A 16,999-nucleotide genomic window follows, 5' to 3' on the forward strand; every position below is an offset into this window, starting at 1 on the left:
TATCAGCCCTTGATTTAGGTCACACAAGCAATTCAGTACAGCATAAATAACATGTTGAGTGTTATACCTGAACATAGTAAAAACCTTTAAAAATATCATATATGATAAAGCATTTCAGCTTATATTGAGTACAAAGTACTATAATTTTTTTTCATTTATTATTTTGTTTTTTTAAAGAATCAAGTGTAAATTTGTGGGTGATGCTTCTATTGAAATTAATGATCTATGTATGTAGCTATTCTTTTCAACTGATGGGGTTAAAACACATTTATATTTTCTTTGTAGAGAGAGGATTAAAAAAAATGGAATGATTACTTTGGTAGTGTTGTTCTCATGGCTTTCATTTGCAAACAAATAAAAATGAGGCTATCATGAGTACAGTATTCTTCTCACTGATGGATTTGTCTGTTTAGTTCTTTACAGACATGGTCATATACAAAGGTTTTCAAAAAGCAAATTTCACCACTGTTCTAGGAGCAGTCACTTTATGCCCCAAGGGATACAGTGGTTCTTACACTGCAAGCAGAAAAGCCTTGGCTTGGACTACTAATAGCTATTAGTCATGCTGCAAAAATATCCATGTTAAGGGTTTTGGTCCAAAGATGAAAAGCCACTCAAAGTCACCAAACAGACAAAAATGCTGCAAAATATATTAAATAAAATCTATAGTGTTTAGAGAGTGATTCATGGCAAATATGCTGAAGAATTAATTTGGTATTGTTATTCAATTGTTAGTTTAATGAATTCCCCCTCCCAAAGAGAAGAGAAATATCTGCTCAGACTGGCAGGACTGGTCAGGGCCAAGGTAACTGTGAGACCAACATCTCCTGCTGCTTCAGTTGCAGCTGGACCCAAAGATCAGGGATCAGATATAGTGGGGAAAGTCTGAACCCAAAAATATTAATGAGATTAAGGGTATTTATCTGGCTTTCAGAAGCACCATGGAAACCCCTGACTATTGTACTGTTTTTTCAGAGCTACTGAGAAGTCTGTTATTATTGCTGAGGCAACTTTATAGGAAAAAGGTAAATTCTCAAAGACAAGTTTTAGGAGTATGATTCCGAAATATTTCATATTTCTGAAGCCCTAGTAATACAAACCATTTTTTTAAGGAGCACTCAAAAATTTTCAAACAACTTGAAGATTCACATATTCTGTAATGTATTTGTTGTACAGTTACATTGAATACTGGGATTTCTTTTAAAAAAGGTTCAGGATTTCAGTGACCTTCTCTCTGTTTTATCATTTACTTTGTTTTGCAACTATGTTATCATTTACTTGGTTTGTTTTATTGCCTTTTTTTTGGTCATATTTGTTCATATTTTTATTTCTACATTTAGTGTCTACTACTCTTGCTCTCTCAGTATCCTGACATTTTAGGTTTTGGTTTATCATCTGGTTTCAGTTCTGTATTTTCAGCCCTTTTCCAGTCCTCAAAATCCCTTCATTTTGTTCCTCATCTGCTTGCTCTTTTAAGCTTTCTCATTTTCATCAGCAATTTGTTCCTTTCTTTTGTGGTGCCACTTGATAATGAGCTTAGAAATTTAGCCTTATGGATGACATTCCTCAAGATCTGCCCAGTTAGGATTATATTGAGTCAACCATGTCAGATGGGTGCCAGAGGGATGGCAGAGGGATAGATTTCCCCCAGTTATACATCAGGACAGGGCTTTGAACAAACTGCTCTAGCGGGAGGTGTGCCTGCTCCTGGCAGAGCTGTTGGAAGCAGGGGATCCTTAAAGTCCCTTACAACCCAAACCATTCAATGCTGCTATGGTTCTATGATTTGCAAAGGCCCTTACTGACCTGGTAAAGAAGTCTGGGAAAAGACTGAGTCAGGAACAAAGTAAGTGACATTGTGGTTTTTTCATGTTCAATCATGAACAGGATTGAACTGTTGAAGCAATTACTTCTTCTCTCTAGACAGAAGAAAAGGGCAGCTGTTTCTTAGGCTGGAAGTGGCAGCTCTGCTGTGAAGTGATGCAGGAAATGCTGCTGCTGTTGCTGGCTGCTTGATTCTCCCAAGGAAACTGCAAGCTCTTCAGGCTGAGGCAGTAAAGCAGAATGTGCCCTTAGATTCTTGGGGAGATGGTAACATTGGGCTGCTAAACTAAGAGTTGTAAATGATGTAGAGGACTACTACTAAAGCAACTTTATTTCCTCCTGAAAACTTAAATTTCTTCCTTGGCAATTTTTCCATACAGGTACTTTCTCTGAAGCACAACCCTGGCCCATGTGCACAGGGTTTTCCTGAATATGACACAGTAGTTGCCACCTTAGGTCAAATGGTATCCATAAGTGTTGCTTATAATCAAAAGAGAAAAAAACCTTGGAAGTATTAGAATAGTAAAGTAAAAAGAAGACCTTTATTTGGAAGCTTCCAGATATCCCAGTGGTGATGGGAGCACCTGGCTGGATTTCTACAATTTTTACAAGGTTGATTAATTAGGATATCTAATGGATATACCCAATAGGGGATTCAGTTGCCCCTTTAACCCAGCCCTGGGTCTACCCCTTGGAGTTGGTCCAAGGACTTCTTTGCCCCATTTCTTGTTATGATGTCTCAGATTCTGGTTGGGAAACAAAATGTTCTTCTTGTGGGCCATCTTCTTAACAACAAGACTAAACAGTTTTCATGAATGTATTACAAGGTTAGCTTATTGTTCTAATATCTAGGGGGAAAAGGCTAGGAAAAGTACTGGAGCTACAGCCATGCATTAGCCATTGAAAAGATACAAATACATGAAAAATATATAGAAAGCTCAGGGATCATAAGCTTCTTGCTTCAATGAGAATTTCACCAACAAGAAGTGCAAATAAGAGGTTAATATAAGTTCCTCCAAATCTTTTGATATATTAATCTGTCCAACTTCCACAGCGTTATTAAAGTTTTGTCATGCCCATTAACCAGAGAATAGCCTTCTGTTTAATTTCACCTAGAGTTTTATGTGCACTTGTGAGTTACATGAGGTGATTCGAATTTCAAACTTGCAAAGCAATATTGTAAAACTTCATTTTCAAAAGTGTCTTTCTTTTCATTTGTTTACATTGCTTGTTATTTATTATGGTTTTGCCACAGTTCCAACCTAGGAAGGAAAATCACAGAGTTTACTGGTTTACTTCAAGAGTGTATTCTGGTAATTAAATATGACAGTTTTCAGCCTCTATATTGATTAGAAAAACAAGAATTAATATAGATTGTAACCCCCCTGTTGTTCATTACCAATGTGGTTTTCAGACAGGTGGCAAGAAGGATATCTTTCCATAGCAAAACTCCTTGCAAGGACAAGTTGTGTACATTTGTAGCACAGAAAACAAGGGTTCTATGCAAATATCCATGAACAATTGTTTAATCAATGTTCTTGATACTTCTTTGCAGGGCAAACAATGGTATTTCTTCACTGCCACATTAGGAAAAAAGAAAGGAATAAACATAAAAGTGACTCTTTGTACACCCCTTCCACTTGATATCTTTCCGGATCACTTTACAACTTTCCATTTTTCCATCTCTTCAGCTGCTTATTTGTATGCTGTAGGGACACCACAGTCCTGATGCTTCACCAGATAATGATTGTCTGTAGCCATGCTGCCAGCCTCTGGTGTCTGGGAACAAGCAGCATTAGAAATTAGAGCTATGGAGGAACAAGAGCTTCCCTCCTGTTGAACGGTTTCGCACTTCAAAATGTATTGTCACTCCAAAGAGGAAGAAAGGAGGAATATGTGAAAGTTTCTATTTAAGAACTTCTTTTAGTTGCTTATGAAAACAACTAACTCCTCTTCCTTCAAGCAACCCATGTGTGGTTACTAAAATATTTTGCAGTATTTATGTAGAATACTTGTCTTTTATGGAGACAACGAGTTAATTCTCTCGCTTGGAATGTGTGAACGATGCTGGAGGAGAGTCATACTGCAGTAGCAGTGCAACAGATTTTCAACCTAAAAACGGGCTGCAGAAAAGTAGCCCATTTTTATAAAACTTATTCTTAAAACTGAATTTCTGACATCCATTCTAAGAGAAAAAATATTGACCTATCACAACATTGTTCCTTTTCTGAATGGGAGATGAAAGCCATGGCTACATATGTGGGCAATAACACCTCCAGTGTTCTGTAAGAGATCTGTGAAATGCAAATATTTTTCCTGAGAACTCTTTACTATATGAAGAACCTTGTAAACACCTCTCTAAGCAGAATATACTTTTTCAAGGATTTTTTTTTTGTATTTAAGTAGTAAGTTAAATCATGACTGTTTATATCACAAAATCTGCAATAACATCTGCCCAATTTAACAGCTATGTTTTTATAGTTAATTAATGAGATAGGTTAGAAATTATCTAGTCACACATCAAGGTTCACTTTCCATACAGTGCTACAGTGTAGTTGAGCTATCCTTGCTTTCTGCTTTCTAACTTATGTTTTGACTCTTGGAATACTAATGAAATAATTAAGTATAATTTGCTGAATACAATGGATAATTTGGAAAGCTTGGAAATGCATTACCGCCCTTTTAAAAAGCTGGAATATTAGTATATTAGTTATATATTTGAACATAATATCTTTATTTAGAAGAATGATTTTCAGGCTTGAAAATCTATCACACTCTTTTGGGGAAATTAATCCCTGTAGTATTTACACTATCTAATTGTTTTCATCCTAGAAAGGAAGAAACAGCACAAATTTTTACATATTGAAAAGTAGGGTAAAAAGTAAAATATGAATTGTAGTGTGAAACTTTTTTCCAACTAGCAGCAGTATGTTTTTGATTGGGCATTGAATACCCAAAAAAATACATTTTTTTACTGTTGTTTGGATGTTAGTGTAATTTGTTGAGGAACTACATTAAAAATTAGGGATAGATCTGTATCTTCTGCAGTCATAATCTAGTTCAGCATGGAGACCTAAAGTACTCTAAGTTAATCTTTGGTCATGGACGTGCTAAGGCCCAGGTTAGGCTCTTGTCTTGAAGCAGATTGCCAATAACATCTAAGGTAGAAAGTTTAGTCTTAATCTGGGTACTATCAAACTCTGTGCAAACACAAGTGACTGTGTTAACAGAATCAGACATCAGCAGAACAGAGTCAATTTATTCCCGTTTGGAAGTCCATCCGGATCTGAAATATATCCCTTTCTTTAAAATATATGTTGACTTACTTACCATCTCTAAAACTTTCCAAAAAAGTCAAGTTGCACTTTACTTTAAGAACTTAAATTGCCTTAAATTGCTCTTTTCAAGAACTTCCTTCTTCCTGTTCCATCTTCATGTTTGAATAAAAGTTGAAAGTTGGATTGTGTTTTTAAGATGGGGTTTTTTAATAATATTTTAAATAAAATTACTCAATATTTGGAAGATATTAACCCTTTGCTTAATGTAATGGGAACTATTTTTTTTTCCAGGTCTCAGCAGTCCCAGAGTTTGGCCGCATAGTAATTTATACTACCAGTCTTCGTGTGGTGAGAACCACTTTTGAAAGATGCGAACTGGTTAGAAAGATATTTCAAAATCACAGAGTTAAGTTTGAAGAAAAAAACATTGCTCTGAACAGTGATTATGGAAAAGAACTAGATGAAAGATGCAGAAGTGTCTGTGAGGTTCCCTCACTCCCTGTTGTGTTTATTGATGGCCATTATCTTGGGGTAAGTAAAGCATGAACCTGTATTTTATTCTACAGTTGGGAGGAGCAGATGAAAATCTTGATGAATGAGAAGGAGGATTTTTAGAAAATTGCCTACAATGCTGCAGTGATGGTAACAAGTTAAGACAGAAATCCTTTTGTAATAGCATTGCACAGATCCTCACTGATAAGTTTGATCTGAAGATGCAAAAGATAACCAGGGAGTAAAAGGCAATAACACATCTAAGATATCATCTGCTTCTTTAAAAATATATTATTTTGTAGTTGAAACCATGAAAATCTAGAGAAAATGAATTTTTTTTTCCTTATGAGAACCTGTATGTATGATTCACCCAGGAAGATGGATACACATAGCATAAACCTGTCATTTATTAATATCTGTGTTGAATAAGAGACTAACACTTTGGAGTGTCAGACTTTAAATTTACATTGAATTTTAGATTATGTAGTCTGTATCAGGATCTGTAATCAACTGAACATATTTTAGATACAAAATTGATTAATAATTTTTAAAAAGTCTAGCTGCAGAAGAGAGAGGAGTCCAACACTGTCCTACTGTAAGACATAAACTCCAAATGGAAAATCTCAATTTGTACACTAGTGTTCTAGGTCTAGAAGCCTGCTGACATTTGAAATCACCTTTTCATTGAACCTGTATATTTGAAATGTATTTCTCATAAACAGAAAAAAAATCAAAATAAAAATATTCTGGAAAGTGGCATAAAGAAAACAGTTTTTAAACTCAGAGAAGGTATTTCTCTTGAGTGGTGAAAAGCTAGCAATTAGCACCAACTGTGAGGCTGTGATTTGTGAAGGCAAACTATATTTAAGCACAGTGAGGTTACTGTGTTTGCATCACTTTGAGCTGTCATTTTCACAAAACATTTAAGTAACAAAATGCAGTGTAACCAACAATCAGGGATAATAAATATTGGGGCTGTATGAACACTTTCGCCTTTTTTCCCCCATCCCTTCCAAGATTTCCATGTGTTCTGCACAAATTAGGCTTCCCTGAGCACTACAACAAATGCACTTGCAGTCAAAGGCCTTGCCAGACCACTAGAGCAGCTGTAAAACCACCTGTGTGCAGAATATTAGCAGACAGTGATATTTACTTCATTGTGGAATATCCTTTTATCAGAACTCTGATTTGGAGAGTTCTCCAGCCAGCCATGAGTCAAAGTGCTACATTCAAGAGCAGTTTGAAATTCAACAGAATTCCCATGAAGATTTATTAATGTAATTATTCTGTTAAAGTGTAGGTAGTGAGTTATGATTACCTCCAATAATATCTTAGTCCACATATGACCAGTTTGTCAAAAGAATTCAGATAAGATACTGAGACTGATTAAATAAAAGGAAATGCCTGGATATGGTTATTTTGGCATGATGGATGGCCCAATAAGTCACTGCCAGTTGGGGGGATTTTTTATTTGAAAGATTGTGAAAAACTTGTTTTCTAAAAGAGGAGTAGCAGTGTAAAACCCAATAAAATCTCATTAAAACTCTCTAAGTACTGTATGAGATTATTTAGAGAGGTGTAGAAAAGAAGGCAAGTGAATTCCGAAGATAGCTTATTATGGAACAGAAATATCTACCTTCTATAGGTAAAGAAAAATGAAATAATTTGGTGCTCTGATCTAGAAACATTTATTGCAGCAAGGAAACTACATTTACGTTGTTTAGCACAAGAAAACTAAAAGCATTGGGCTGCTAAAAACCAGGAAAACCCCCAGATATGGGGTGTGTTTTCCTGCTTATTTTCCTTTTTTTTTTTTCCTTAACCTGATGTACACTGAAGTTAACTGGAAAAAATCTTTAATGGGTTAATTAGAGTTATTCCATGTAAGAGTGACATTATTTGTGGGCAAGCAGCTTTGCAGGCAGGGAGCAATGCATGAGACAGCCCCTCTGCTCACAGAGAGCTCAGGGCAGCGTGTGCCTCCCCTCTCCTCCTGCACAAGGTCTGTGCCCCCCGTGCTCCCCACTGATCATCGTCATGGGAGGCACTGCTGCTTGCTGCAGCCCCACTCTGGGTGCTTTGGCTGAGGGGAGATGTGCTTTGGCACGATGAGAAAGCCAAGTTCAGTGTGAACAGGGCAGTGGCTCGGGCAGTGCTCTGTGGCTGAGCACCTGCGGCTGCTGTGCTGGGGAAGGAGAGCCCCAGGACGAGCCTGTCACTTGGACAGCCTGGAGGGACCTGTGTGCCCTCATTCTGTTTGGTAAATGTGGCAAGCCCCGCTATTTTATGGCAGTCTTATATGTCTTCACAAGAGAATCTGAAATTCCTCCATTTAGAGAAATAAGGAGGGCTATGTGTTGAGAAGGTCTGGCAATGAAATATTCCCCCCCAGCTCTGTCAATTCACCTTCAGCAGACAGTGCATCCTGACCCCAGGGGCTGTATGTTGGCTGGAACCTGTGCCAGGCTTGCGTTTCATTCAAATGCAATAGAGAACTAATTACAGAATTTGGTCTCATTGGTAACATGGATATTTCTATAATGCTTTTTATAACAATTAAATTCTGATATGCAAATGAAACACAGAAATCCCAAAGCCTGGTGTGTCAGTAAATAAATCATGCATTATTTTCCTTTTTTTTCCCTCTCTCTTCTTCCTTTTTTTTTTCATTTTGAATATTTGTTTCCTGAGAAATCCCTCCCTGAAGGGGATTGCATGGAGCAGTACAAAGGAGAATCTATATTGAGCTATGCAGCTTTCAATGAGTCATAGCAAGAAAAAACCCTACACTGAAATAAAATATGAACAGTTTTGAAGGGTGAAAGATTATTCTTAATGAGATAAAAGTAACAAAAGCATCAAAACCCAGCATATGTACATCTGATAGAATATATTGTACCCAAGCAATTCAGAAGCACGGACAAAGTTGTTTGAACATTGCAGGCTGTGGGGATAAATATTCACAGTACTATGGAATTTATCATTGCCTGCACAGGGACAATGAAACAAATCCATGACTTGGGCAGAAGCAATAAAAAAAAAAATCATATGTAGCCCCTGTCAAGGAAAGTACTGCATGCTGCAGTACAGCAGGGCTTTTAATCTTCTCTTTTTTTCAAGATTGAACCATTGTATTTCTTGACACACACTGTCTAAATATCAGTCTGTCAGGAAATCGCTGTTTCTTTCTGCTGCATGCTCTTACTGGCTGATCTAATCCCTTCTTTTCACCTGAAGTTGTCTCCATCTGAAATGGAATTATGCCATCTGCTGGGATACCAATGCAGAATAAAAAATTGCTTCCAAAAAAAGAGAAAGCCACACAGAAAAAAAAATTGGAGCATTTATTTGCTCTTATAAACTCATATACCTTGGTAAAAGGATGCAAATAAAACAGACAAATAAGTAATTTTTTGTAAATATCTTAACTCAGCATATAATATTTTAAAAATACATGTATTTTTTTTCACTTGAAATATATGATTTAATTCCAGCTATACAAGGGAACCTTGATTTTTTTTTTCAGATATGTGAATTTATGACTGTTTTTTCTGAAGAAAATATCTCCTGTTTAGTTTTCCCAGCTAGAATGAATCCAAAACAGCATTAGATTTATAGTAAAATTATTTTATTTGACACATTGGTTATAATCCTTTCCAAACAACAATGAGACTGTTTTTGTAACTGACTTTTAGAAAATATGTGAGTAAAATATTTTTTTGTGAAGCAGGAGTTAACAGTTTCCTTTTAGCTGATTTCCAGTGGCCATATATATTTAGTTGTTGTTTGTGTTTTGTTAAATACATTCTTGTGGTATTCACTTGAAGGGAGGATATGAATGGCTCTGTGCCAGTAAAACTCTAATTATTGCATTCAATCACTTGGCCTTTTCCCACTTGTTCTCTCCATTTTGCAGTTTGACATGTCAGGAAACGCAGGGTTCCATTGCTTTTTATACATCAACCTTTCCCATTCTTTCCATAGCAAATCTGGACTTTCTGGCGCTGGTACTGTATTGCAGTGTCAATTTTCTCAGTTTATGGGCAGATTTCCAGGCAGTTATTTGTACCTCTGTGTCCCTGCTGCCAGGGGTCTCTGGCTGTGAGAGGTGTGGGCAGAAGGGACCGTGAGCTGAGGCAAAGATGGGACACTCAGAGCCCAGCTCCTCCTTCACTGGGACATCCCAGTGAACAGCATGGGCCAGGGATGGTGAAGTGTGTGAGTGCATTTTTGCTGCCTTAACAAGAGGCTTAAGTGCTTAGCAAAGTAGGAAACTGGGCATGCAATTTATCTGCACTACAAATGTGTCCATAAGAGGGATGGTGCGGGGCCTCGCTAATTTTTCTCAGTATGTAAGGAACGATGTGGAAGAGAGGCTGCTTCCCAAAAGCTGCAGGTATTCTAGTAAAGCCAAATGCAGAGCCATAAATCTGTGTTTGTTCCTTGATGAGGAATTACATTGTGGAGATGGTAATGGTTTATATCCAAGATAGGTGGCAACAGACAGGTTTATTGACCAGACAGAGCTGGGGCAGTAGGAAACTCAGTGGGCCTTGTCCTAGTTCTACAGTTAATGGAAATTTTATATTTGAAATATGATGTTAATTTCTGGATGTTCTCAAGGAAAAATTGGGAAATTAATTTTAGTAATTAAAAGGATCTGGAAAATATGCTGAGTGATTTAACCAAGATTGTGGCATTTCCTTGCCAATGGAACATCTGGCTACAACCTCTCGACTCCTCCACCAAAAGTCAGCAAAGAGAGATTCACCAAAATTAGTAGATAAATGATTCACATGCTTCTACTTTGAAATTTTAAAAAATGGGTAAAAAACCCTGAAAACTCACTTTTCACTGAAGATTTTGCCCATTATCCCTCATACTCCTTATGTTACTCTCTGGTGGGACAGACTATTTAAGACTTCACTTACCTTTCTGAGTAATTGTGGACTGAACACAACCTAGGAAGAAAAAGAAAGGCATCACTTTCAGGTCAGAAAGCACCTATTGGTCTTAACAGCTGTGTTAATTACTCTATTAATTATAGATCTATATTAATTATGGATTCTGTGTGTTAAGACTCAAAGATCCAGAGAGAAGGTTAACCTCTGCAGACTTTTACTTATATTTCACTCAGGGCAGCCATTAATCAGAGAAGACAGAGTGGCACTTAAAAACATTGATAGCCATTCTGATGTTTGAGTTTTAATTTAAAAACCATAGCTTTCTACTTCGTAAAGAACACAGATGACTGACTGAATGTCATCAGAAATATAAATCCTTTAAAATATAAATCTATAATGGGAAACCTGTCAGACTTTTAATTACTGTGTTGTAAAAGCCAATTAGCGTTATACAACATCACAGAAACATAGGGCAGAAGTCACAGAAATGCTTTTCCCTGTGGCAACAAAGAGAGCTTTTCCTAAAGGGGGCAAATTGAGGCTTGTCCAGCTTAAGGAATTTGGGGTGCTGCAATCCCATCATCAATAAAGTTGCAAATCCTTAATGACTTTACTTCAGAAGAGTAGCACAAGCTTTGTCTTAAGCTGCTGCAGTGTATTCAAACCCCAAGCTAACACCCCTTGGGCTGCCTTGGCCACGTTGTGCCAATTGCTCCCATTGCCTGCTCCTCTGTGTGAAAGCAGAGATGAGTGGACAAGCATGAAAGGGGCCAGCAGACTGCTAAACCTGCTCTGCTGGGGACACAGACAGCCCCATGCACGTGTTGGAGCTGGTGCACTCACTGCCCATGATCTGTAATGGATTTCAGTAGAAGAGTCAGCATAGAGGAGTCAGCACAATAAGGCTGGCTCATCAGTCCCCTGTCATCTTCTGTGACTAATTAAGTACAACTAATTCCCTTGTCTGATACTTTTTTAAAAACATCTCTCTTTGAAAGTATACTCTTACTACACTTTAAGAGTAGTGTCCACTGAAAATGTGGCTTTCCACATCCTCTAAAATATTAATTGATTAAAAATTTTCCTTTTTAACTAAAATCATCAAGCACAGAGTCAAAAGTGCTGCTATTTTTTCACAAACCTAAGCAAAAAGAATTTCTGTAGGGAAAATAACCTCAGTAGGGTGTCACAAAAAGAGCTTTGAAAAGTTTGGTTGCCTTTAGTTGGCTTTTGGGCCACACACTTGTAGGCTCAGTAGTCCCCAGCAAGGTTCTGTGAATGGTTGGACACTTGCAGGTGCATTAGAGTCACACATGTATTCCCTATGCTCACCAGCAGCTTTTCCTGTGCCTCCCAGAAGCTGGAGAGGGGCTGGTGAGGAGCTGGGGCTGACCATGGGCAGCCCAAACTAATGGCACATCTGATGTGCCAGCATCCCACTGCACCTCAGCCCTGTGCCAGTGTCCCAACACACTTCTAGTTAAGGCTGGAAGCAAACTCAAAGACAAAATGTAACAATCTGGAAATGCAGGGACCAGCAAACTGGGGCAGCACAATGGCATGAACTCACCATGGGTGAAGATGTGGCCAATTGCCCTGGCAGCAAGTAAGGCCTGTGTAACTGTGCCTCAATTTCCTCAACTTTTGTTGGTTTCTGGTTAAAAGTGTCTGCATGTATTTCACAATATTTAATATTCAATGAAATTCGTTCCCTAAGTGAAGAATAGATGTTTAAATGCGGTGCTCTAATTAGAAGAGAAGGGAACAAGATTTCCATATCCTCCCTAACACTTGAATTTTGTCTGCAGATCTCTTGGCATTTACTTGCAAGAGGAAAAAAACCCCAACACTGCAATAGAGCTTTGGCTCAGGACACAGAAACCCTAAGAGGCCTAATGCAATCAAAGTTATTATTACATACTGTTGTGTCTGACTTTAATGTTGTTAGAGTGTTTTCATTAGTATTTTTCTCCTTTTGTTATACATTATGCACATTATGTCTTCATTCAATGCTCAGCTGCCAGAATATTTGAACTACAATCTCCTCTTCTCATTTTGCTGCATTCTCTGATGTGTTGTATATTTACAAAATTGTAAATTTTTGACATAATAACTAGAAATATTTTCTATTCTATTTCTATTCTATTTCTATTTTCTATGTCAGGAAACATAGCCTGTAAAATAAGGGGAAGACAGTCAGAATTTGCAAGCTGTGTCACCTTTTACAGAAAAGGCAATGTGATATGTCACATTGCTAATGAACTTTAGGCATTATTACTATCAGACTTGTGATTAGATTCTCCTCTCCTTCTAGTTTTACTAAGGTTGACCTAATTGCAATATAATTAATGTGAGTCAAATTTATCCTCAGCCTGTTTAAAGTTTCAAGTCCAAATCTTCTAATCATCTCTGTTTTTTGCATGGTAAAATGCCTGACATTTTTCATCTTCTTTTCCTAATAGGGTGCTGAGAACATTTTACTAATGAATGAATCTGGGGAACTGCAGGATCTCTTAACCAAAATTGAGGTAATTGTATTTCTGCAAAAAAATATAGGCAATATATATTTACCATTTGTAATCAAGTAGATTTTCTTTTTTACTATTTCCTTTTCTTCTACAATAAACTGATGAACCCAAAGTTTTTGTTTTACTCTTTTTTACACCCTGTTTTGGGGTGGAGGCCCTAAAATGTTATTCTTAAGCTAAATGTGTGTCCTAATCTTGGGTCAAAAAAGTACATATATAGGACAAAAGATGTCAGACTACAGGAAAGTGATAACTTCTCACTGAATACAACCGCTGTGGTTTTTTTGGGTGTGTTTGGTTGGTTTGGGCTTTTTTCCCTCTCATTTATTTTTTTCCTCAAAAATGGGTTTACTACAATTGCAAGGGGCAGCCTGTTTTCTTCATTGCTGGAGATGCCAAAAGTGGTTCCGCAGAGTTCCTCCATCTGTTCAAGGAGGAAATGGCCGTTGCTCAGAAACTGAGCTAAAGCAATTTTGCTTTGTTTTTTTAACTTTTGCTAGTTCTCTTAACTACATCTAAAGGTATCTGTATATTTACAAGCCCAACAAGCAATATTGAAAGTAAAGATTAAAAATATTATTCTCTTAAAATGTTGAGATTATTTGCAATAATGTTCTATAAGATAAGCATTCACCAAAAATTACATAAGATAGGAGCACACCTAAGATAAAAAGAATGTTAAATTTACTTTAAATATTTCAAATTGTTGTCCCTGGAAGAGCTGATAGTGATAGGAGATGTTTGCCTTGTGAAAAAGAACAGCAAGTTTATGAGCTACAGAACAAAACGAAAAAAATGCCTTGTTTGCATGTTCATCTGAGTTTTCAATAGGTGAATGCTATTATCAATGGACTTGCAGAAATATTTTAATTTTTCTTGATGGTGCTTCAGGTACTACATTTTCTGTGAGTATTTTACTGTACTCTGGTAATAATTTGTAACTAATTTGTAGTGGTACATAATTCCTCAGACTGACAGTAGCAGGAATTGTATGGATTTTTGTTCTTTATTTGTGAACAAACCTGCAAAGTCCTTACTCAGCAGTGCAATGCTAAAAGATGTGGTGGTAAGTACCCAAAGTGGCATACCTTTCCTTTCTCTGATTTGAACTTTAAGGAAATTGTTAAATGAACTAGCCAAATTTTCAGCAAGTGGAACATAAAAGAGTCTTTGAAATCTTTCTTCTATGCACCGCTGTCTTTAATCCAATAAAAAAATACAGTAAATTTATTGTTTTGCTTGGGAATTGGGACAATTGAGAGGCCTCAAGTCTTCCTTGAAGCAATTTTCTCTGGGTATAACTTTGGACATTGATGATCTTTCTTCTTTACTCTTAAAGCTTCAGCATTCTACCCATAAATTTGAGTACCCCACTTATTTCCTTGAGTACCACTTGTCAGAAGCTATGAATGGCTTTTTGATATCATCACCTTTAACTGTAATAGGTATAATATGTTCAGCACGAGCATGCAAATGCTGAAAGTCATAATATATATCTTAATGTACAGCACAGAAAACATAACATCAGCATAAACTGCCTGGAGTTTGGATTCAATCATCTCAATACTTCCTAGATTTAATCTAGACCTAAACATCATCCAAGTAATGCATGCAAGCTATCCTTTAGCTTGCTGATTTGGCAAGTGTAAATGGCTAGGGAGGTATTAAGTAACAAATGAACCTGCAACGAGCCTCTCTGACATTGCATGTGGATCTGGCCAAAGGAAAAGGCAGACTTACTGCTCTTCCATGGTGGTTTGCCATGGAATGGGGAGTGGGCCTTGCCCAAAATGGAAACCAGGATGTGAATTTTCAGCTGTCCTGGAGTCCTCATTGTCCTAGACCTATGGTGGTTTGTTGCAGAATGGTCCGTTTGTCGGGGATGAGCCATTTGTCAGGTGCAGGGAAAACTCGGGGCTCAATTTAAGTCATCAGCAAGTTCCGTCTATTGAAGAGAGCATCAGACACTTATACAGCAAGTAATAAACTCATGAATATTCTGTAATTTACACCGTCCATTGGCTACACCACAACACTAGCTCTTCTCTATTCTTCAGGGGTTACATTTTTCTTTTCTCATGTCTCTTTCACTATTTGTTATAGTACTCCAGCTAGGCCTAAGGATACGCTATCTTGCAGGTGCAGGACTCTGAATTAGCCATGGCCTTGTACTTTTCTAATCTCCAGTCAGCTAAAATCCCAACAGTGGTTGATGAGGTAACATGTTTGTCTTTCTTTCATTCTTTGAGCAGAGAGTGCAGCTTCCTCAGGAGTGCTTCTCTTGCGGGGGCTTTGGTTTCCTGCCGTGCTCAGCGTGCCATGGGAGCAAGATGTCCGTGCTCCGGAACTGCTTTACGGACTCCTTCAAGGCCCTCAAGTGCACTGCCTGCAACGAGAACGGGCTCCAGCGCTGCAGGAGCTGTGCAGGCTGAAAATGGCACCTCGACATGTAAAAACTAATTTTATGGTACTGCACCAGTTTGTAATATGTGGTTTTTTTAAATTAATCAATTTATCCAAAACAGTCAATAAAAATCCATTTGTTGTATACTTCTGGTTTGAGCATTTGAGCTTTTCAATCTTTGATCGCCAACCATATAATGAACTCTAAAACACATCTTTCTAGTTTCCTTATAGAGAGATTTGTAGTCTAGAAAACTGATCACATGTACAAATTCTATCTTCTTTTATATGGGATCATCAGCAGTCATATGCATTTTTGAGTAATACCCTCAAAGTTACAGCAAAATGAAGCTTAAACTTCAGATCATTGAGCAGTGCTGTTTTCAAATTCAGTGAGAATAAAGATTTTGTAGTGTGGACTTGCCCAAGACTGTTCTACACAGCACTTTCCTGAAAAGTAACTAGGGCTGAATTTGATCCTGAATTCTATGTGGCAGCAGAAGAATAGAAACATTTCTTGAAAGACCCATGAACCAACTTTCTCTTTTAATACTGCTTTCTCTTTGTTACAAAATTATTGTTGTTAGACAAAGTTATGAAAACATTTAATATGGTAGATGTTCATAACTGTAGTAGTATCTCAGAGCTTTATGATCCTGTATGTCACAGTAGATCTTACAATGATTCAGTCAGAACACCTGACAGATTAATAAATTGCATGTAAAGTAATTGAGGATGAGATTTCAGTTTTTTCAGCTTAGCAATTGTTGAGGTTTGATGAGTAGCCTGGCATGATTGTTTCAGGGCATCTGTTCCCCAGGAAGGCCCAGGTGTCGGGCCAGACAACTCCAGTACTGTAAATGCCTTTGCCAGTTTTAGTGGGTTTCCCCAACACAAGCACAAGAGGATTAGTCAGCGATTAGTCTCAATGGACTGTGGGCTCTCCACATTGAATGCATTCCAGTTTGGAAGTGCATTACCATTCATGCACTTCCACAGAATGCTTTTTAACAGGGTAACTTTAGCAGCCGTCACCAACTGCTCATACTGACATTGCACATCTGTCTCATGTTCCTGTTGCCAGTCTGTACCAGCACAAGGAGTAGAAAGGTAGTAAAAAGCACCTTGCTGAGATTGGTGTTGGCTAGAAAAGGCTTCCCTGGTAGTCATTTCACCCTGCCCAAGGTGCATTACCAAGTGTTGAGCCAAATAATTTATGTGTCTTTCCTCATTCTTTGTAAAGTTGAGCTGACTGGGGCTTAGGTAGGTGCAGTTTGCTTTTCTAGATGTTGTTTACTCTGGTTGGGTACCCCATTTCCCTTCCCTCTTTCCCATATAACCTTCCTTAATTTTTCTGTGATGAAAAACTCAGGTATTTCAGTGCTTTGGGCACAGCACAGCTGTGGTATAAACCAGGATAGCCACAGCTGCACAAAACATGGCTTGCAAAATAAAAAAACCCTCTGAAAACCTTTGTTTTTCTGATGCCTTATTTTCTTCACTGAACTATCAGACAAATATCTTTCCTCCACCTCCCTCCCTCTTGCTGTGTCTAGAGGTGGTAGCTGGT

General features: G+C 37.7%; 1 protein-coding gene across 2 annotated transcripts in view; it reads left to right on the plus strand.

Moving 5' to 3' along the window:
- GRXCR1 (glutaredoxin and cysteine rich domain containing 1) overlaps nucleotides 1–15,513 on the plus strand; it is a 38,666-nt gene extending 23,153 nt beyond the window's left edge. The window contains exons 2-4 of one of the 2 annotated variants that reach the window (XM_054295844.1): nucleotides 5,412–5,633; nucleotides 12,961–13,026; nucleotides 15,279–15,513. In XM_054295844.1, coding sequence (XP_054151819.1) covers nucleotides 5,412–5,633; nucleotides 12,961–13,026; nucleotides 15,279–15,458 — 468 coding nt within the window. In that variant the 3' untranslated portion in view covers nucleotides 15,459–15,513. Of the gene's footprint in view, nucleotides 1–5,393; nucleotides 5,634–12,960; nucleotides 13,027–15,278 lie in introns of both variants that reach the window. The other variant, XM_054295843.1, reaches the window with a different exon arrangement.
- The last annotated feature ends 1,486 nt before the right edge of the window (nucleotides 15,514–16,999 follow it).

This window comes from Melozone crissalis, unplaced genomic scaffold (genome assembly GCF_028551555.1).
Source record: "Melozone crissalis strain CALT ecotype California unplaced genomic scaffold, PUWL_Pcris_2 ptg000006l_1, whole genome shotgun sequence".
In the NCBI taxonomy this organism is placed as follows: domain Eukaryota; kingdom Metazoa; phylum Chordata; class Aves; order Passeriformes; family Passerellidae; genus Melozone; species Melozone crissalis.